Source organism: Erithacus rubecula (genome assembly GCF_903797595.1).
Source record: "Erithacus rubecula genome assembly, chromosome: 8".
Taxonomy (NCBI): Eukaryota; Metazoa; Chordata; class Aves; order Passeriformes; family Muscicapidae; genus Erithacus; species Erithacus rubecula.
The window spans coordinates 25,392,038-25,413,762 of record NC_136659.1 but is presented as its reverse complement, the minus strand read 5'-3'; the positions used below and the strand labels follow the sequence as shown (position 1 = coordinate 25,413,762).

Sequence of the window (21,725 nt, the reverse complement as noted above, 5' to 3'; positions counted from 1 at the left end):
CACACCTAGAATCAGTTTCAGTTTTGTTAACTTAGGCAGAGCCATGAATGAAACCTTAGCAGTCACAGTGTTTTAAGTGAACCACAGCATGTACTCTGCACCCTGTCTGGATCATTTGTTTCACCTGTGGTTTCTGATGGAAATGCCTCCTTTTAATTTTGACCTATGAGCTGTATTTTCAATAAACAAGGAAAAACAATTATAAAAACAAAAATTGTATTATCATGCTTATGTTGTGCAAGCACTGAGGAATCTCACACATTTCTCTAAAGCTTGGGAACAGCAGAAGCTATCCTAATAGCAAACTAACAAACACAGAAATCACTGCTGCACAATACAATGGTCAGACAGCCTGTGCACACAACTGCAGCTTTACTGCTGCCCAGTCCAATCAACAGTCACACTCACAATTTGGCTACAATACTGATTTAAGAAGAAAAATCTATCAATCCCTTTTGCAAATCCTGTCCCAAATATGAGGACAATGTTATCAAGTCCATACTCACAACAGAACAGAACCTACCCTTAAGCACAGATAAGAGAAGGTTTCTATTTGTCAGTTTTGACCAGCTTCTCCCTTACTACTACCAGGCTACCAGGTCAGTGCCTCAGGCCCCCCTCCAGCCCCTGAACCTGGAAGTAATGTCCTGTTGTCACTATAGAGGCTCCAGGAAAAAATCTCCTTCCCCTCCAGCTCAAGCACACAAAGAATCCTTTCAATGCTAAATATATACCTCTGAAACAGATTACAGGATATCACTGTTCTAGTGCTAATAATGTACAAATCATTGTAAGACAATTAATTGCTGTGAGGCAAATTGAGGCCACTGGCTTGATTCTCTTAAAGCAATGGAATAAGAAGCTACTAGCAAAGCAAATAATAGGAAAATTTTTCAACCTCCTGTGCAGCCTCTCTCTGCACCACTAATGGGAAAAGACAAACAACACAGTCTTACAGAGAGGGAATGACAGATACAGAGATTTGTCAGAACTAATAGACAGGAAGAGATGCTCTTCCAATTAAGGCAACAAGGAAAGTGAGACTGAATCTCATACCTTACTTTGCTGATACATGAGAAAATTTTCTTCCTATTTTCTGACAGTTTTCTGCAAATAGTCTCCAATCTTTAATACAACCACCATTTTAAGAAGTTCAGATTTTACCTACAGTATGGAGCTGCTGACACCATGACATTTTGAAGAAACTTGGCATAAGCTGCTATTAACTCCACACCAGAGAGGTGATGTAGAGCACCAATAACACTTCTTGTGCTTGAATCTCCCAATTTTTTTTTTAGTATTGTAAGAGAAAATGCATGAAAAATTAAGATTTTCTTCCTTAATTGCTAGGATAATTACACTAGACTTTTCCTCCTCATGACTAATACATGTATCATTTATTAGACAGACAAGAGAGTTGATGTAAAAACTTGCCTTTTATAGGTAAGGGCAGTCTTGATATCTGACAACATACTCAAACAGCACCTCCATGGCTTTCCTCATTGCAATTCATAGAAGACATGACCTGTCCTTGTAAAAATGCAGATTGGTGGTGCTGGTACCAATGTGATACAATTTCTCTGTCTGCTACAGAGAGCTGCCACACACCCTAATAGAGACTAAGATAATAGTTCTCCCCAGGTCTTACCAAAATAACCCCAGCACAGAGGAAAATGGACCCTCAGGATATATGCAAGAGTCAAAACTATGTGGCAAAAGCATGCAACACGTATCATACTGAAAAAAAACCAGGTCCAAAGGCAGATGGGTTTCAGGCTGCCTTGTCTTCCTGAATCTGTCATGGAAAAAATCCACTACAAAAACCTGAGATAGAGCTCTGATTACCAAACTCACTGTGAATTCCAGGGCAGTTCACGACCATCAGCAGGGCCACCAGTCCTCTGCTCAGCACTGGTGAGACACCCTGGAGGGCTGTGCCCACTTCTGGGCTTCCCAGCACAAGAGACAAATGGATATATATACTGGAAGGAATGCAGCAAGGGGCCACAAAGACAACAAAGGCTCTGGAGCACCTGAGCTAGGAGGAGAGCCTGAGGGCCAGGACTGTTCATCTTGGACAGGAGAAAGCTCAGGAGGATCTTACCAATGTCTATAAAAAGCTGATGGAGGGAATAAGCCAAAACTCTTCTCAAGGGAGCCCAGAGAAAGGACAAGAGGCAAAGGGCACAAACTAAAATGCAGCAAATTGCACTCTAAATCATAACCCTAACCACAAGAAAAAAACCGTAACCCCAACCACAAGAAAAGCACTGACTTTTCTTTCTGTGAGGTTGGTGAAACAGTTCTATGGAGGCTGTGAAGTCTCCATCCTTGGAGATACTCAAAACCTGTCTGGCATGGTCCCAAACAACCTGCTCTACTCAACCCTGCTCTAACCATGGGGGGGGACTGCCTGATCTCCAGAGGTGTCCTTCAGCCTCAACTGTTCTTTAATTCTGCAACAACTACACAAAACTCCTCTGACACCCGAGGACCCAGCTACTACTTGCAATGGCCTAGCCTTGATAAAAGTACATCTGAACTTAAGACCCTGCAATAAAACAGTGATTTGTTATTGCAGCAGTGTTCTTGCATTTTAAATACAAAACTAGCCCAAATTCCTTCATTCAAATTAGTGGCTTCTACTCCCTCAATTACACAGATATTGTAAAGTTAAACAACACATTTTCATTTGCACATTCTCATGCAACTTTATAGACAAGAAAGAAACAATGGGTTTGCCTCACTCCAAAAGTTTACAACATCCAACCATTCAAAACCTAAAACTAAAAAGAGCATGAGAGATTGTTCCAATCAGCTTGGCAGGTGTCACAGGTCTTGTTTACAGCTTGCTCAAACCTTTTTTTTTAAGCAGAGTTGTAAAACAGACTCATATTTCATTAGCAAACTCTTTCCCCCCATCAGATGTGGGAGTGAGGAGGCCAAAATATCTCAGGCAATATTAAGTTATGTCCTGGCTGACATTTACTTGGTTTTTCAGGTCTGGATATCTGAAAACAATGTTATTTTATTTCTGGGCTCTGTGGCAGTTTGAAACATAGTGAAATAATTTGAAAATCATTCAAACAACTCCTTTATCCTAAAAGCTAAATATAAATTAACTCACAAAGCCCTCTGTTAGAACTTTTCCCTCATTTTTGCAATAGGAAAAGAATATTGCAATTTACAACAACAAAGTTCAGAAAACACAAGAAAACACAGCGTGTTCAAGGGTAAAGGTTTGTTCTTCATGCTGTTAAAGGCCCCCAAGAATACCAATGAGCCATGAAGCTGGAGTCTTAACCTCTGACTTAACAATTAACCTAGTGAATCATATAGCAGGACTGGTGCATGTCAGGAAATCTGGAAATGATTCTGTTTCTTTTCAACTGGACCAAAGAAGAAAAAAAAAAAAAAATTGTAAAAAAAAAAAATAACTCTTTGCCTTTTTGACAGTTCTAATAAATTTATTCTTTAAAAACTGAAAATAATTCTATTTCCAAACAATATTTCTCAGAAGAGGTCTTATTGTGGAAAAACAAAGGTTAGTTTTCAGATCAACCATGTATCTTAGACATTTTTACACGATCATGGTTCAAAAGGAGGGGCAATTACCCTCTATTTCTCTTTGATTTTTGAAACCATATTATAACCCACTACTTGCATATGGTGTTTTATAACAAATGTGACTTCCTGTATGGCTCTCAAATTCAGCTATAAAAATGAATTTTTTTGGTCGTTAAGAAAAGCTTTAACACAATTTAAAAAATAAATCTATCTCTATGCACACATGGATAGATACATATAAAGTAAGAGTGACGTGTAGCTTCTGGTCTATACGTTGTTTTTCTTTAAAGCCTCTAAACCAACAGCACAATCCGCAGAGCCTTTGCCAGAAGAGCTTTTGCTGCTCTCTAGTCAGCTTGGATCCGTTGTCCTTATGGCAGAGGGAGCTCAGCGGGTCATGTCCGAGCTCCGCTCAGGGGCCGCTCATGGCGGGCGGCCCCGCGCAGCCCCGCGCTCCTGCCGCTGCGCTCGCTGCCGAACGCGGGGTACGGTCCGTCCCCGGGGCACGGTCCGAACGCGGGGCCCGGTCCGAAGGCGGGGCACGGTCCCTCCGCCGGGCCCGGTCCGAAGGCGGCGCGGCTCCTCGGCGGGGCCCACGCCTCCCACGCGGCTCCACCACGCTGAGAGCGGCCGGCGGCGTCGGGGGCCCTGCAGCGGTGGGGAGCGGGAGGGGCAGCGTTAGTCAGGGGAACGCGGGAGAAGAGCGCGGAAAAGCTGAGCAAAGGCGAGAAGAGTGACGTGAAAACACAAGGAAAGGGTGAATGAATACCCTGCAAGGTGAATACTGCAGGGAAGGGACATGCAAGAACACGTGCACATGGTGACACTGCCAAATAAACCCCTTTCTGCACGGCACCGTGCGCGTTTTTGTACAAGTCTGAATTGATTAAGCTCTCTCTTGTATGTGCTGCTTACACTTCCCAAATGTAAAACACTTCATAGAACTAAGCAAGAATCGTGCATTTTACAGATGGGGGAAAACAATGTGATGGAGGATAAGACCCCAGCACATTTTATTTGCAGAAAACAAGTTTAAGTGGCAGCTCTAAATGTACACCTGAAACGAACATCTATAAGCAATACTAGTTTTCAAAGTGACTGGAAAGTGCAGATTCTTAAAGAAGGGAGAAGGAAATAGAAAATCAGAAAAAAATGAACATTACTGTGCAGGAGCAAACAGTAGAGCAAACAAATCAGCCACAATTTAGGTGACTAAGGGATTAATACTATTGAAGAAATTGCCTGCAGCTATAACTTGCATTGACAAAAATTTAGCTGGAATACAATTATTTTATAAAAGGTCACAACACAAACTAAGACCTCATTTGCATATGAAAGCATAATGGTTTGTAAATTTGAAATTTAGAATACCTAAAATCAAATCAAATCCATGGAAATGCCATGCACAGTTATGGCCACTCTTTGTCACAGTTGGTATAAAATCCTCCAAAAGTTAGGAAGGAGCAAGGGAGAACACTCACTACTTTAGACAAGTATTTTGGAAAATAGTATTATGCAGGAGTCCCTAGCTAGGCAACTAGGAAGGCCTTAGGCACAAACATCTCCAAAGAAGCAGGGATAAGCAATTAACTGAAAAAGGCCAAATTTTAAAATATTTCAAAAATGTACAATGATGTTAACTGTTGTCCATGTAGCACTAGGAACTTTCATCAGTGTGTTTTAGGAGCAGCTGATAAAAGGTACAGTCATATATCAAAAAAGTGCTTGGAAAAAAGCACTTCATAAACTACTGAAATAAGGAAATCCCTGAAACAAAGCTATTCCTTCAGTTTAATGTAAAAGATTCGACTTAATGAGCCAAATCTAAACAAAGTGGAAGGATTGTTGCTGTTCACATGGAGGGGTCAGATGGCCTTCAGCTCAAATTCCACCTTCTCATGTTCCAGAACAGCCAAGCAGATAGCTGAGTTGGAAGATCACATGTGTTAAGGCAGGCAAGCAGAAAAGCATGCAGGATTCACAACAGTGGTAAATGATTAACATTCAAGGATAGTCCTCCTTTAGAAAAGAGACAGGATTTATATGAAGGTCACCCATGTGTAAATTCAGAATTTTGGTTTTTGTGAAATACACTGAGGAAGTGACCCGTGAATACCTAGGGCTCCAATCCCTAATAGTTCATTCCTTAATTTCACCATTTCTCTCATGGATGTGCTTAAGGGAAAGCTACATCCACTAGCAAAAACAAAACTTCCCTACTTATCCCATAGTAAGGAAGTAAATACTGACTCTCTGTCTGCTGTCCTAACTTAGCCAAAAAAGAGCTTCTTGAGGAAAGACTAAACTTAAAAAGACACTGATCACGTTTTAGGCTTTCCAGGCTTGCAACTAATATTCCAGACCATTTTCTGATCCTGTAGACCAATACAGCTTTCCTGTACTGACAATTTTACAGGAATGAAGCAAAGTTTAAAAAAGCCCCAAAAACCACAAACCCATAAATACTAAAATCCCTCGTATCTGGCAAAGTACTTTTTACAATCTGGTAAAATTGCTGCTGGCAGCTGCAGCATTGACATTTTAAATTAAAGGAAACATTGACATTAGGAAGGGATCTAAGCTGCAAGGTAGCCAATACAGGCATCTGCCAAGCAGAGTACAGAAACTCAGGAGGTCAGGACCCTACTTCTAAACCCCTTCAATCTAACTATCTACAAAATCCACAGTCCAGAAGATTTTGGTGTTCTCAACAATCTTTGGCAAGCTCACTCTAAAAGAAGACTATTTTTCTGACAGAAAGCAAAGATAATTCATGCAGAAACAGGCCAATTAAAGACAGTAGCAGTTGAAAGGAGATCTTGTTAGCAGCACTAACCCTTGCAGGCACAATAGCCAAGTCACAGCCCTCAGCAATAAATATGTATGTTCTGGCAATTGTGTTAACCTAACCCCACTTCCATCTAGGAAACCAGAATGCAGCTCAATTCCTGACTCAGCTCCAAACTGTTGTTCTTTTCTTGCAGCTGGATTTGCCCTTTATTACAGGCAGTACTGCTTCCAGTGAACACAGTAAAACCAGAAGACAACTACTTTCACTAACAGCGTCTCAAAGAAACATAACACAGACACAGTAGAAGCACTGCACTCTCAATTAAAATGCATCAGTTGCCAAGAAGCTTGTTTTCTTTAGGACACACTGTTTTGGGTTACATGCAGGTGTATTTTGCATTCACTCCCACTCTTCTATGCAAACACTACATCCTGCAGCAGCTGGCATGTAAGCTGAGATTCCTGGGCAATGTTAAGACAGACAGGCTCAAGTTCTCAATCCTAAAAACAGGCATAACAAGCCCAAAACTGAGTGGGCCTGAGAGCCCTCTCTGCTTCTGAACCAAGCAGCAGGGTTTCAGTAAGCAACAGCAGCCTTGCAAACGAGCAGGAACATCAGCACAAATCAGGTACCCAAGAAGAGCTGGTCTGGAGCCAAGCCAAACATTTCCTCCAAAGGAAATACAGGTGTCTAGCACTCATCTTGCAATTAGGCCAAAAGCATAAAAATAAAACCATATTGAGAATGCTGAAGAATAAAGATGCCACCACCTTTCACCCACCACCACGGAAGGAATCGAGCGATCAACAGGATCCCACCATAGACAAGCACAGATTTCAGATACTAGATAAATCAAGGGCAAAAGAAAGAAAAACAGCATTGATCATATGTTCTAATTGAAATGTCAATAAAATGCAACTCAAAGCAGAATTACCTCTTTATAATTCAAAATTGATAGTATTAGAAGTATTTAAATGAATACAATTTACATAACTAAAGTACATTTGTCACAGCACCATTAGAAACAGGTATCATAATTGTAAGAGATACTGAAGCAAAGCAGATTCATATGCCTGACAATAGGAGAAGGACCCTTTTCTCTTGAGGACTGAAACTTAGGATAAGAGCTTTGGTGTGTCACTCCATTCCACCATGACTGCTCCTGATGAACCTGGCAGAAGCCAGAATTTCCCTTCTTGGACAATCCATAAGCACAAGAAACCAAAGAAGTTAAGATGACCTGTGCACAAGTACTGGGTTGATATATGTCAGTTTTAATTTAAAAATAGCTTTGCAATATAGAATTAGTTTAAGAAAAGATAAATGACATGTACATTTATCTATCTTTAAAAAAATCCTCTAAATTTAGCAATGCATCTAATCCATTAAACAAATACTCTGATTACATGAAATCAAAGCTCTTATCTTCAGCTTGTGTCATTTTCCTCAAGCTCCCATTCTACCCAAGCTCATGAGAAAAGTCAGCTTGCCTATTTCAGAAGGTCTGAAAGGCAATTCACAAGGATACCAGTTTATGCAAATCAAGGTAAGTCCTTGGTCCCCATGATACCAAGCAAGGGTTACAAGTTTATGGCAAATGAGAAGGACCCAACCCTCTCCAAGACTTGAAAATGCTAATCCTTAATTCCTTTAGCTGAGTAAATTTTCTTTTGCTTGGCAGTGACTAAGCCTGTTGTCCTCACCTCTTCACACACAATTCATAGGAAGAATTCAGCTGCATCATTCCTAACTTGATTGTCAACTTACATTAGAGATACAAGGATAGCAGCTTATTTAAGTACAGAAAAGGGAAGAGCTACTTGAATCATGCAGAAGTAAGCAGAATTTCATTTCCCAGCAAAGCTGAACATACCACTTCTTATCTTGCTGGCTGGCTCCTGGGCTCCTTGGGAGGTTTTCTATTTCCACTAAGATTGGCGCAGAAGGAACTGCTGTTAGGACAGGTAGGTTTGGCTTTGCATTCCAACTCTTTGGAGACAGAATATTAAGAAGTTATTATACACATTAATGAAGTGATGACACATCAAAGTGAACAAAATGTATCAACACTTCTTCCTAAGCACAAAGCTAAAGCAAGGCCATTTTCTTCCCTTACTTCCCTAGCACTGGATATCTATGCCCAGTCTTTTCCAGCACTGTATGCAGTTAACTCCAATATTCAATTGGTCAACCACTGGATTTCAAGAGCAAATAATAAAATCTTCAAATCTGATGAGACACATGAAAATTGCCTTTATAAAGAATGAAAGAGTCCTTACTTGTGATCCATTATTTTGGCTGATAATAGCATTGTTTGCAACACTGAAAGACAAGAAGAATTTAAAAACGAATCAGATCAACAAACTGCTACTGCAGACTGGTACAACTGTAAGGACTTTCAGAAAGAAACAGAGTCAAAGATATTTCCAAAGTATTAATCTCTTTTCACAACATCCTTAACATCTTAGGCTTTAGGTCAGTTGTCTCATTCTAGGTAACTAAGGATATAAAGTTATTTTTCCTTTACTCAAGCTGCAGTTTATCTGTAATTCATCTGTTTTTAGCTCTTCCTTTCCTCAACTAGTTTGATTTAAAAAGCCTTCCTGATTCAGCAGTAAGACGTGGCATTTATTTAGCCAAAATTAAATCAAAATTATTTAAACACCCAGCAAAATGCCACATTGTCAAACGTTCACCTACATGCTGTAGATATTATATTTGTTCCATAATTAGAACCCTCCTGATTTGGCCTTTCACATGACAAAGGTTTATCAGAAAAATTAGAAGAGTTTCTCCTGCATACAACCTCTAATGGACTTAAAAGCAGCTATTCAAATTTACATGCGCAGCAACTCAGCATTAATAATACTTTTGTTATTAAATATTTACTATATTTGATGAATTAAATAAAACCCATATCCCTAGTCTTGATGATTTCTGAACCTGCAAAAGACACATCACATTTTTGAGAGACTTAAAAGTGGTAATTATGCATTACAGATTTCATGCAAAGCAAATTTCTTCCCAGAATTCTAACCTTTTAAAAGAAGGTTTCCATCTCCTACAACCTGTTAATTTTCTGATTTATGGTCTGGACAAGAGCTATCCAACCTGGCAAGCTGACAACTCAAATCGATTTCTGCATTTACTCCAGTGATTTTTTTTTATAATTATTTTATTTAAAATACCATGATGTCAACACTGAACAAGCAGCTCCTTGCCTGTTTCCCCCTTCACCCTTTCTCTATTGAGAGAAATATTAAGGAATGCCTTCTGACTAGCACATTCCCCTGTGCTGGGTTAATACAAAAGAAGGGAACAACATACATCTTTCATGATGCATTTCAATTAGCAACACTGGAGTGTAGAGTTTCAGAAATGGCACAGCTTTCTGTGGAGACACAACAGTGCCACGCCTAAGGGCAGATCAGGAGACTGCAGTCTTATCAGCAGGAGAAACTGCACATGAAGTTTCTCTTCCCACTCTCAGAATGACCTAAGCAACCTGAAACTTGGAGAAGGGCATGACAACAGCATCACAAGAGCACTAATTAACTGAACAGTCACATTTTGCATGCAGAGGATCTTAATGACACCCAGTTTTGAAGAGTATAGAAAGAAAAAGCAATGCAGGAAGTCACACTGCAGCCTTGTCCCTTCCAGACTTCTCCCACTCTCATGCAACAATCAGCCTTGCTACTACACACAGAAAATGTTGGACTGTTTTAAGATGTTATTTTGGCATTCCTTACCTACCTCACCATGGTGCTTAATATCTATGAATACCTACTTTTTAAAAAATAATTTGGTTGCAATTGATCATTGCAATGTACACAAGTTATTAGGGCAAAGGACAGAAACTAGAACTGAGTGACCCATGTTTCTTCACCAGGCAGTTCCTTTTAACCTGATTTCCTTTCTTCCCTCAAGGAAGGGTATGAAAATTACATGATTCAGATACATATGAGTAATTTACACTGCAACAGCAAGTATGAACCTACACATCCAGGAAGACTTTGGTAGAGAAATAAAGAATCAAAAGGCTTCCCTTTCAATGTTTATCATGCATAAAAATAAAGGCAAGTGTAATACTATCGCCTTATTTCAAAAATATTCATTTTACTGTCTTTTCCCAGTCTTTGACCGTCACTGAATGAGGTATTTCAGTCACACAGCCACAGCAGGCAGACTTAAGGTAGAAGACCTCCTTCCCCCACACTTTGACCTGATCTTTTTACATGGCAGCACATGAACTACATCTCATATCCAGCAAGAATCATAGCTAGTAATAAATAAACTTCTTTGCTAGCTAGTAAGCAAGCCTGGCAAAATTGTCTGTGTGACAGCAACACAGAAGTTTTGCTTTGAACACTAACTTTTATATAAGCAAACAAACAATACACATGAAAAAACCACAGTTAAGAGGCCAACACTACATCCTCTTTCTCCAGACACCTGCTCAAGTACACATGCCAAGCATCACAGACAGAAATTCAAATGCTGGAATGCATCTTACCTTGTTTCTTCCAGTTTAGCAGTGTATGCTGCAAAAATATAAAGCATTAATTAGAGTTTAATTTATAATTAGGTTATCAGTTAAATATTAATTATGTGATTAATAAAAATAGCCTAGCACTGCCTAAAAGTAGGCAGCCAAAAGTGCAAAAGTTGCACCCATCTCGTGTATAATGTGTGAGAAACAAAATCTAAAGCAGAAAATAAAATAAAAAAATCTGAAGGGTAAACCAAAGCCAGATGTAAGCAAGTATCTGAAGGCAGACATGGCTGTCACGCATGACCTATGCAAGAGTGGGAGTCAGAAACAAGGTATCCCCTGCTCTCAGATCATGACAAGGAAATGTAACTCATCACAACAATGAAAGAATCCCAAGGACAAAAATTTGTAACTAAATTCATAAATTGAAACCACTATCATTAATATATCACTGTTTCCTGGGCCCAAGTTTTCCATCTTTATACCAAGACCTACTGTATAATTTTCACAGGTGTTTTACCTGCCAGGCAAGCTGTTTTGGATGTGCTTTGGACACAAGCTTTTTCTGATAAATACATGAAGTCTCTTAAATAAGTAAAAGAAAATCTAATTTTGAAAATTCAAGAGAAGGGCAAACAGCTACAGGAGAATTCCTATCAGAATTTTTAATGGAGATAAAACCTGATTCTCACATTGGATTCTACTTCTCAGAATGGAAGTTCTTTTACCTTTCATTTGCAGTGTTCGTCTTGAGTATCTCTTGCTGGGCCTTCTTTCAAAGGATGCTGATCTCCTGGCTTTGTTGGTCTTTGTGGTTTGATATTCTGTTTTCCCACTAAAAATACCATGTAAAAGTGAAAAGTAGTAAGATAAATCCCTTATTTTTAACGATGGAATAGAGATAACATCCATAAAAACATCACATTTCTATTTTAAATTCATAGCTTACTATCTCTTATCAGTTCTAATAAAACATCCCAAACCTGTCACCTCTTTCATAGAAGAGGGTAAGAGTTTTAGAAAGATTCTCTTCTTCACCCCATTTCCCCAAGACAAATGGTAGAAGCAACAATGTTTTAAACATTAAGTTGCTGATAAAAGCATGTGTGCCCCTTTACATAATTCTGTGGTCCCAGTGCACAAGTTTTGGGAGAAGCTGAAAACTCCAGAAGAGAATAAAGCTTAAGTAATATTGCCACAACTCACAGAGAAAGCTGATAACAGGACTAAAACCCAGCATCCAGGGAAAGGAAGGAATGCCAGGAGGAGTGTGCAAAGTGGCAGCTGACACCAACCTGTATCGGAAGCGAGATCCCAAGCGAATGAAGCCGGAGCGACTGGAGCTTTTCTGGACGGGCCCTCGCAGCCGGAAGAAGGCGTGGTGCTCCACTGCACATTTCCACAGGTGTTTGCAGGCTTTGGGATGATCCAGTCTAAAGACAAAAGTGTGCTCCTGCTCCTTTCCCTTAAAGCACACAAAGCACACTGACGACTTACAAGGGGCTTGAATAAGTCAAAGCTAAAATTCCATGCAAGCCAAATAAAATTTAGTTTTTATGATTCCTGATATATATGTTTTAACAAAATGTTTTAGGAAGAAAATCCAACCAAACAAAAAACTGCTATATTGTCTAAGATTGGAAAGGGCTGGAGTCCATATATTTAACAAGCCAAACCTCTGAATAACTACAAATTAAAGATACTATTACAACAGGAATGTACTTGTTGATAAGGCTAACACTGTTTCACTTCCAAATCAAAATCTTCTCAAATTACCAATGCTCAGTTTTTGTCTGAGGTGTATGCAATTTCTTCCCCATAGCAATAATTCTGAAACCTGCTTAAGTAATCCATTCTACTAAATGTGGTAGGTAGGGTTTTTTTAAAATTTTCCTGTGCAATGCACACTGCTTCCCAAGTCTCTGCTCTAGTTCCACCAAGGATTCTCTTTTATAAAAATGATGACAGCAAAATCTATCTTTTACTTAAGTCCCTTCATTTCCCTCCTCCCCCCACAAGTCACAATCAAAAATCTTTCAGGCACACACATTAATTCTCAAAACTTAAATATAAGGAAAGATTAGGAGTATGTAAACTAGTACTGTATAATCAAGAACAAAACTTATCTGTGCAGATATTCATCTACCTGTTCATCATCTTCAACAACAACCAGAGTGAGTTTGTTCTTCTTGAAGTCAAGCCTTGTTATCTTTGGCCTGCCAGATGAACAGAAAGTACAGGTTACATCTAACTTTTAGTAACTTACTGAGAAAGTACCTCATATTCATGGTGTTCTCAGAACCCAAACAATTTTTTTTCTATCACAAAGAAACAAAACAATCAAAATCAAAACCAGATTTTAGAGAGCTTACCAGAAAAACAAACCAATCTTTGTGTCTCCTTCAAAGACCAGAACTCCTGTAGGTGTTAGTCCCAGGCTGTAGTCATTGCCATCTCTTGCCTAATTGCCATAAAATTAAAATTACATTAATTTTGGTATTTGACCCTCTATCCAATTTACTAGTGATTCATGTAGTTTGTTTGCTCAGTGTTAGCAGATATGTGTGTAATTGTATCTTATACAATAAAACTCTTGTGTTTCAATCATCTTAAGCAATGGATTTTCCTTGTTTGCAACCCTTCAATAAGGCTGGCTAAAGAGGAAAATTAAAGTTCCTTGATTTGTGTGTGTAATGAAGACATCTTTATACATTTGCTGCACTTGTGTCTCCACAGATCTATGCTTATTTGTAGTTCTTCAGCTGGTAGCTGCCTGTACCCCAGCAAATTTGATTTAGCATGATTTTTCACAAAACTCCTAAGTCTAAATAAAAACTGTAGTACATACTTCCACATCAATCACACATTTAACATAAAGCAGGTATGCTTGGACTCAAGTTATACCTTCTAGAAATATACACCAAAGAGTGGAATGTTGTCACAAAGCCAGATCACTTATTACACAGACTGCATGAGAACAATATTCCTTTTCTTTCCCCCTCAAAGCAGAACCAGTGTTGAATGCAACACAAAACTAACATTATCATTTCCAAAGGTCACCATGCTGTGGTTAAACATACCTTGACTATGTGCATGTCTACACCATACATTTCCAGCCACTTAGCTTTGTTTAAGTAGTTAGTTTCAGCCTGTGCTGGTGTTTGCCCCCTGAAATAAAATTTTTGCTATTAGGTAGATGCATAAAAAAAAAAAAACACAGAAAGGAAAAGCTGGATATGAGGAAAGAGGAAAAGAACTTCCTGAAAATTCACAAAAAACAAATACTGGTGACACCTGTTCGCTTTAATGGAGATCAAGGTCACTTTTTAAAGTTTTAATCTGAAAATGCTGCTGCAAAAAATTGTGTTTTGAGATTTTGTACCTCATCATTTTAGTGAGACCTTTGAAAAGCTTCATTTTTCACATTATATCCTTCTACAAAATAAGACAGAACCATATTAAAATTCTCTTTCTGAACAAGGGCACAGAAGAAGCGCCAGCAGTATCTTTTTAATAGATTCTCTTCACAGAAAAATCAGTGCAAACAGCTGGGTAGCATCCACTGGAAGATCTAGTACCTGCATTCCTTCCACTTGTCAAAAACAGCCAATTCCATCTCTTCAGTCTGAGTGGGAACAAACCGGAACTCAGACACCAGCTCAGGGACATGCTCAGCAGGATCATAGTCTCCAAGTTCAGCTACAAAAGAACAACACTGTTAGGCACTGTTGTCAATAAACACAGAGGATATTTTTGCATACACAGGAATTTCTGCACACTTTTCTAGTTAGTCTAAAATATTAAATTTCATTTTGTGTTTTTTCTTCTCTTCCAGTTCTCCCTTCACCTTTTTTGACAGGGAAATTATGGACACTGAACAAATGGATTTGTTGTCTGCACAAAACCTTTGTATTAATGTTTACAAAGTATTATTGACATATTCCTTTTAAAAGCTTCCTATAAAGGGAATTTATCACCACCTTTGCAACTCACATTTTTTCTTTTTTGCAGAGTTTTCAAGAGTTTTATCACAGAAGTATCTACTGAGTTGACATCTGACTAAAACTGCAACAAAATTTTGCCTTAAAGAATTAAAACAGTATCTCTTGAGATTTGTAAAAAGCAAAACCAGTTCTGACACTTTTCCTGAAACTACTTGTCTGTTCTACAAGTCAGTTTCTGGTTTTATGATTCTATATGGTTCTATCCTGCTAAAATTACTCTATGCTAGAGCACAATCATGCAGCTGTTATTTGCTGCTCTCCTTTTCATCTAAGGACATAATAAATCCCCTCCTGGGTCAGTCAAATGGCTCATCTAGTCCACTGCTGCATGCTCAGAGGGGCAGTAAGAGATGCTACATAGGAAACATACTGGAACATATAGTCAAGGGGTGTGCCACACCAAAAACACAACTCCATCTCCCACAGATACTAGTCCAGTTTTAAAGACAGATAAATATCTAAAATGCTGAAACTGACAATTAGAAACCTTTGCAAAAATGTGCTGATTTTCAGAGTCACTAAGCACTGGCTCCTCTTGCTAATTTCAACTAATTCTTAATGTTCAGCTCATAGTCAAAAAATATGAATAATTCTCTAACTCGGACTCCGGATGTCTGATGCAGGCCAATAACTGTTCTGTCTGAAAAATGAAACTACAGATGTTTATGTAGATAAAAATAGAGATACCACTGGAAAGACCTGAAGAAATCAAACAAATGCCAATATTCCACAGGTACAGAAATGTCTCATGATATAAAACTCCGTTTCTTGGACTCTCAATGCTGCAAACATAATAACAGTCTTTCCACCCCCTCCTTTTTCTCTTTTTAAATGCTGACTGAGGAAGTCTGTAGTTCTATAATAATTTACTCCCACTAAAATGCTTGCCTCTGTTGAAAGGAATGCTGTCAAAGCCAGCTTAGGTTCCAGCTGATTTAAATAAAAGTACACAGCTGTCAGACAGTAAGATTAAAGCCCTGCTACAGGCCTCATTGTAGGAGAGAGGAAAGAAAAGACCACCACAAAAAGCAGTGGATATATAGCCTAATTAGATCACTTTGTTCTTCCTAAATCTTATTTACTGAACCTGTATCTTAAGGCTCTAACAATGTTAATGTTTTTAACTGCGGAATATATTCTAACTGCTTTCCTTCCACACAAAAAAGCAGGTTAAAAAGCCAGGTGTTTTGACAGTTTAATCACAACTCTCATACCCACACACAATATAGGGCCATTAGCACTTCCTGCATTAAAAAAACAGAAAGTGTTTTGAAAAATAAGAGAACAAATTTCAGTGACTTAGTCTTACCTCATGCAGAGTAAGTACAACAGATTCTTGAGATGAATGTTGCATGGAGAATTTGTTGTTAAACACATGGCACATCAATTAGGCTGAATATATCCATATATCTAAGGCCATATATCCATATATCTATAACCTCCAATAAGGAGGATATATATGTATATATACCCTATGCAAAACCCTACCCTATCAGGCATTTTTAAAACTTCAAGCCTCCCCTCTTTCTTTTGTGAGCTCCTCTGGTTGAAACCATGGGAAACTTCACATTTGTTAACATCATGCCCTCACCCAAACAACACATTCTTATCTGGAATCAAAAGTTAAAGACAACTGATTAATAACATCTCAGATGATTCAAGCACAGTGCAGTATAGCTAAGAAAAAACACGAGTATGTCACATCTTGTGGCTGAAGAAGGATCTGAAATGCCAACAAGTGCAGTTCAACCAGGAATGCTCAAGTGCAAGGATGAGACATGGGGCATTAAGATGTTCCTACAAATAAGTCAAAAGCTGGTATTTTATACACAGTGCAAACAAAACCAATTTTGTACCTGATCTGGACAACAAAGCCAACACTTGAAGGAAACAACTGAGCTGTGTTACTACATCAAAGTGATTCAGGTATCTTCTGTGAAAGTGATAGATTTGCACATAAACACCGGAGAAAACGTTTTTAGGGCAATGCTGTTTGTGTTCAGAACCTCCTTGTTCTGTTTTCCTGAGGAACTGAGTAATTTTATACATACTTACAGCACAAGTACAATCAAAAAGATCTGCATTTCACACTGGATCACTAATATCTGGGCAGAGTCTATTTTATGGACATAACAAGGACAGACTTTTTTAAACAGTTAACAAGAGTCTACACAAAACTGCTTGTGCAACTTCACCCTTCCCTTCTTGCACCTACTCACCTTGCATATTATAAGCTGCCAACTGGACGGCAGTGTCAAAAGGACATTCCAATCTGCCAGAAGAGAAATGCATTGTTAAAATCTGACATGATTAGCAGACAACTTATGCAACTGAAGTAAGAAACTGCAAATGTCTGGGATACGAAACTAGAAAAGTATTGGTAGATTTTCAGATAATTATCAGGAGATAAGCACTATATTATTTAAGCATTCCTCTCCTGATATTCATACATAAAAAAGTAGCATTTTAGAGAAAAAAATAACATTACGTTGCTAAGTAAAACTTATTAATTATCCAAACATAAATGTAATAAACTCTATGCTAAACACACATAATAGTTTAAAAGGCTGCTTACTTTCCACTAAGAATATCCAGTTTCAGCTGCAGAACAAATAAATACCTGTAGGATTAAATAAGAAATAAGTCATTGAGTAATAGTGCTAATGTGTCACTCAGTCAACAGGAGGAAGTTAGAGCCTGACAAATAAAAATGTTTTCTACTTTTAACATGGGTTTTCAAGACGAAAGAAACTGCACTGACACCTTTCAAGGCTTTATCAGTCAGGCTTGTGTTTGGCAGGCATTTCAAATGAAACAAACCTAAAAGCACAAGTTGTGAAAAGCTGAGCAACAGAGTTTCATGGAAAAATAAACAGGACACCCAAGTAAATATATATTTATTCTCTTCTGATTCTATTTGAGCAAAGAACAACTTCCATCTTCCACATTTCCTTCACTATTCATACACGTACCAATCTCATAAAAGAATGGTCATTTTTAAGTCTTGCAAAAAAAAAAAAAAAAAAAAAAAAACCAAACCAAAAAACAAACTCAAAACCCACAACATTTCTACTATGGACTGCTTAGTTAAAATCTAACCTGAACGCTGACTGCAAAGTGACTAAAACCAAACAGCAGCCTGCAGCCTTTTTAACTTTTCTACTCTTCAGAGTCAGCTCTCCTTCACTGCCTTGCATATTCCCTATTACTTTTGCTTAGAAATGGGGAAAATATTGAATATAAATCTCTTTGGCATGCAATACCAATTCTTCTGATCCAATACCCCTGAAGAGCAGCCCTCTTGCTCCATTATGGCACACAGCTTTCCTTTAACAAGAGAAGAGGTTTCATCAAGTATAAAACACTGGCACCCACATGGTATCCAGTCTGAATTCTAGCACAGATTCCCAGAATCCTGACAAACAACTTCTGCTTCAACATGTGCCTGTGTCTCCTCACACTTTCATACACTGACAGAGAACAGGTGCAGGTGCTTTTTCTACAGGTTCCACAGAAGTCCACAAATACTTTGCCAAACCATTTATTATCCAAAACCTTTTAAACACTAGTCTCTGCATGGGGAATAAATTTGGTTGGTACTGACCCCAGATATGAAAATGAACACAGGCCTCCAGTGTGTAGTGGGTGTAACCCATCTGTGCTTATCAGCCACATAAGGCTTCCAAACAATTCAAGCACTTCCCACGCAAGCTGCACCTGTAGGAGCTGAAAGTAGCTCCAGCTGAGTGTCCTGCTGTCTAAAGGTGGAACCTTGTGAAATCCCCTGCCAGTGACACCTATAACCCACAGCAAAGCTCTGTTTCCCACTGCTTCTGCTACTTTAAGGTGCCACATTGCCCCAAGACAGAAGGACAAGTTGCTGCTCTCCTGTTCTGGGGGATTAGCTAAGCAGGCAGACAGTGTTTAAAAGCCCTCAGGTTTCAGGTCTGCCCTGCTAAAACCTGCACAGCAAGGTCTGACTGGCAGAACTTAAGTCAAAATGGATGAAAACGTTCCATAGTGGTAGATACAAATATAGGTCTGAATTTTGTCTGCAGCTGCTGATTTTACATATAGTTAAATGTTTATTCAGGAACATGAACAGGGAGGTAAATTCTGATTCTTCCCAGATCAGCAGGAAAGCATTAAAAAGCAACAGTTACCACATGTAAATATGGAGATGCAAGGGGTACATATGGCTGGAAGGGGTAATGCTACTGTAATCTTCCTGGTAGCAGTCTAAGGGATTTGGCTAAAGTGCAGATACAAGATCCACACAGACATAAACCTGAACAACAAACAAATGCACTTCACACCCTTACAAATGGTTGAGGTAGGAAACGTCTACAGCTATCATGAAAACATAACTTTGTTTACTCTCCAAAAGGGATCAGCAGCAGTGGTAACAATGCAAGGAAAGATTGCCTGTTACAACAGATTAATACTCCTGACAGATGGCAGGTTGTGTTCTTTTTCAAAGCACCCCTAGCAGTCTCAGCCCAATTGGAAATGCAGTTCTATGAATGGATTTGTGAAATGCTTTAATCAAGAGGAACCACTGCTCACCTGATACTCCAAACCTACCTATAGCAGTGTCAACTCAGCCCAACATGGCAGTAAAATACTACTTTCCCTTTCCATAAGCTCTTTGAAGACCACACATGAAATGAAATGCTAACTGAACTTCCTTTCTCCAAAGAGAACCCCTAACTTGCAATTCAATGCTCTTCTGCCCGGAGACAAGATAATTGCAGCAGTTGAAACTAACAGGTTAAGAAAGATAAAGACAGAGGAATGTCTGTTTTCTTCAGTGAAAATCTCTGTCCATCGTGTATAAGCTACTCAGATCAGTTGCCAAAATTGCCTAATGAAAAATAGTGTGTTAAGTAATATATAAACATTTAGATTTCTGTGTCACAGCACATTTATTTCCACACACTTTACAAAAAGAAAACTACATTTACAAAAAGCCAAGTAAGCAAGCAGTTCTGAAGAATTCTCCAAAACATAGGAATTGTTTAAATAAATATCACAGAAAACATTTCCCTGGCCTTATTTGGGTCCCCCTCTCACACACACAATCCCTCTTACCTTGTTAGCTCTTCACGTAGATTGTTGGGCTCTGATGAGTAAAACTTTACACGAAAATGCAGACAATATGGGGGGCCAACTGCAAAGCAGAATTCAAGACAGCAGTATCAGTTACTGGATGAGAAAGGTTATTTATCTATTACACTGAATCACATCACAAAGCTTGACAAATTGGTTGGCTATGTTCTATACAAGGCCTTAAGGCAGGAATTCCTTTATGCCAGGGAAGTCCATGAAGAACATCAGGGTGAAAGGACACTTGAATATGCACACAAAATAGTTTTATGTGTTACAAGTCAACCCAATGGTCATATCACATTAACTTGATTCTTCCTGCCAAGAGCACATGAATCTAGGTTAATCCCTATATTTAAGGGCTCTATCCACCACCAAGAAAGCTTTGCATCCTGGCTCTACAGAAAACCTCCAGGTACGCTGTTGGTCTCTGGAACAACTTCCCAGGGCTCTGGAAAATTCTCACTGCTGACAACTCAGGCCCTTCTATTCCACAGAAGTTTAGACATACTTTATGGGAATTTAAGAGACCCCTCTATGGAAGGATCATCTCTTCTGGAAACCGAAGAGTTAACTCAGCAAAAGGGTGGATTAACAGTTCTTTAAAAATGTGCATCGCTCTGCTGATTCTTGCACTTGACAGGAGGAATTTTCTCCCTCTCACTGCTTCCAAAAGGTCTCTTGTATTAAAACAACACCACAAATCCCTGAAGACTTCCCACAGTGCAGAGCAAGGAAGCTGCTAAACAACATCTTACCTAAGCACACATCACTGCAATATGCAGGCCATGCTTGTGCAGCAGGTGAGGGCTTGGTGGACTAGGCACAGATTCAAGCATACAGGACTGCCCCATGATGAGGCTCCAAGACAAATTTTCCTATAGCCAGGATAATACTCTATAGCACTAGTACATCCTGAGCTGTCTTGACTCCACTTTAACTATAATTAATTAGCCCATAACATGTTTAATTAAGAGCATTAGAATAAAGTAATACGAGCTACAGGGGGAAGATGCCATTAAACAATCAGTAGCACCACACAGGGCTTTTTTCACTTGCCACTCTCACCCCCTCCCAGGACACTGCCCCCACCACCCATTTCAAGCACTGGCTGTGCTTCCTGTATGTTAAATACAATGTACCAGGAGAAAATGGAAAGGATACTTACTTTTAACTTGCTTTTTAATGCTTTTTGTGTTGTCCAGCCAATGCTGAAAAATTAATTAATTTCACAGAATTATCAATAAAGAAATCTCCCAGAAAGAACAAAAAAGGAAGTGTTAGTGTCAAGACCATCTTGGAATAACAAGTAGTTTGTTTTAACAATCTAATTCAAATCTTTTACAATTGGTAGCTCTTTCTGTGCTCGCTGAAGATCCTTTTGCTCTAAGTTTGTAATGCAAAATGTCAGTCTTGAATAACAGAAACATCTTGTAGTACATTATTCAAACCAAATCTTCAAGACAGCACTGTCTACTTTAAAGGAAAAAAAACATACTAACAAACCACTTCACTAGGTTTTCATCCTGTCCAGACAAACACTTAATTCACACTTTAGTAGGTCAGCCAGTGACAATGTGCCAGAGAAGCATAAATCATAGCTGAAGACTGGCACTCAGCTGTGTGTGATGTTTACTTGGGGCAGGAAGAGAAAAAATAAATACTGTTGGCTTTCAGGCATTTTCTTTAGATGACTCACGTGCAGTAACAGCAGAGATGTCTGTGTCCCAACATCAGCCAGCTCTACCTAATTCTCAAAAAA

General features: G+C 38.9%; 1 protein-coding gene across 11 annotated transcripts in view; it reads right to left on the bottom strand.

Annotated features, from left to right (window-relative positions):
- Positions 1–21,725, bottom strand: part of EPB41L5 (erythrocyte membrane protein band 4.1 like 5) — a 49,742-nt gene that overhangs the window by 12,354 nt on the left and 15,663 nt on the right. For all 11 annotated transcript variants that reach the window (XM_079311650.1, XM_079311645.1, XM_079311643.1 and 8 more), the window contains exons 4-16: positions 21,132–21,174; positions 19,949–20,027; positions 17,433–17,477; positions 17,077–17,129; positions 14,432–14,552; positions 13,934–14,021; positions 13,226–13,314; positions 13,000–13,069; positions 12,149–12,318; positions 11,582–11,688; positions 10,875–10,902; positions 8,638–8,680; positions 8,232–8,347 (exon numbers count right to left, since the gene is read on the bottom strand). In XM_079311650.1, the coding sequence (XP_079167776.1) occupies positions 8,232–8,347; positions 8,638–8,680; positions 10,875–10,902; positions 11,582–11,688; positions 12,149–12,318; positions 13,000–13,069; positions 13,226–13,314; positions 13,934–14,021; positions 14,432–14,552; positions 17,077–17,129; positions 17,433–17,477; positions 19,949–20,027; positions 21,132–21,174 (1,052 nt within the window). The remainder of the gene's footprint in view (positions 1–8,231; positions 8,348–8,637; positions 8,681–10,874; positions 10,903–11,581; positions 11,689–12,148; positions 12,319–12,999; positions 13,070–13,225; positions 13,315–13,933; positions 14,022–14,431; positions 14,553–17,076; positions 17,130–17,432; positions 17,478–19,948; positions 20,028–21,131; positions 21,175–21,725) is intronic.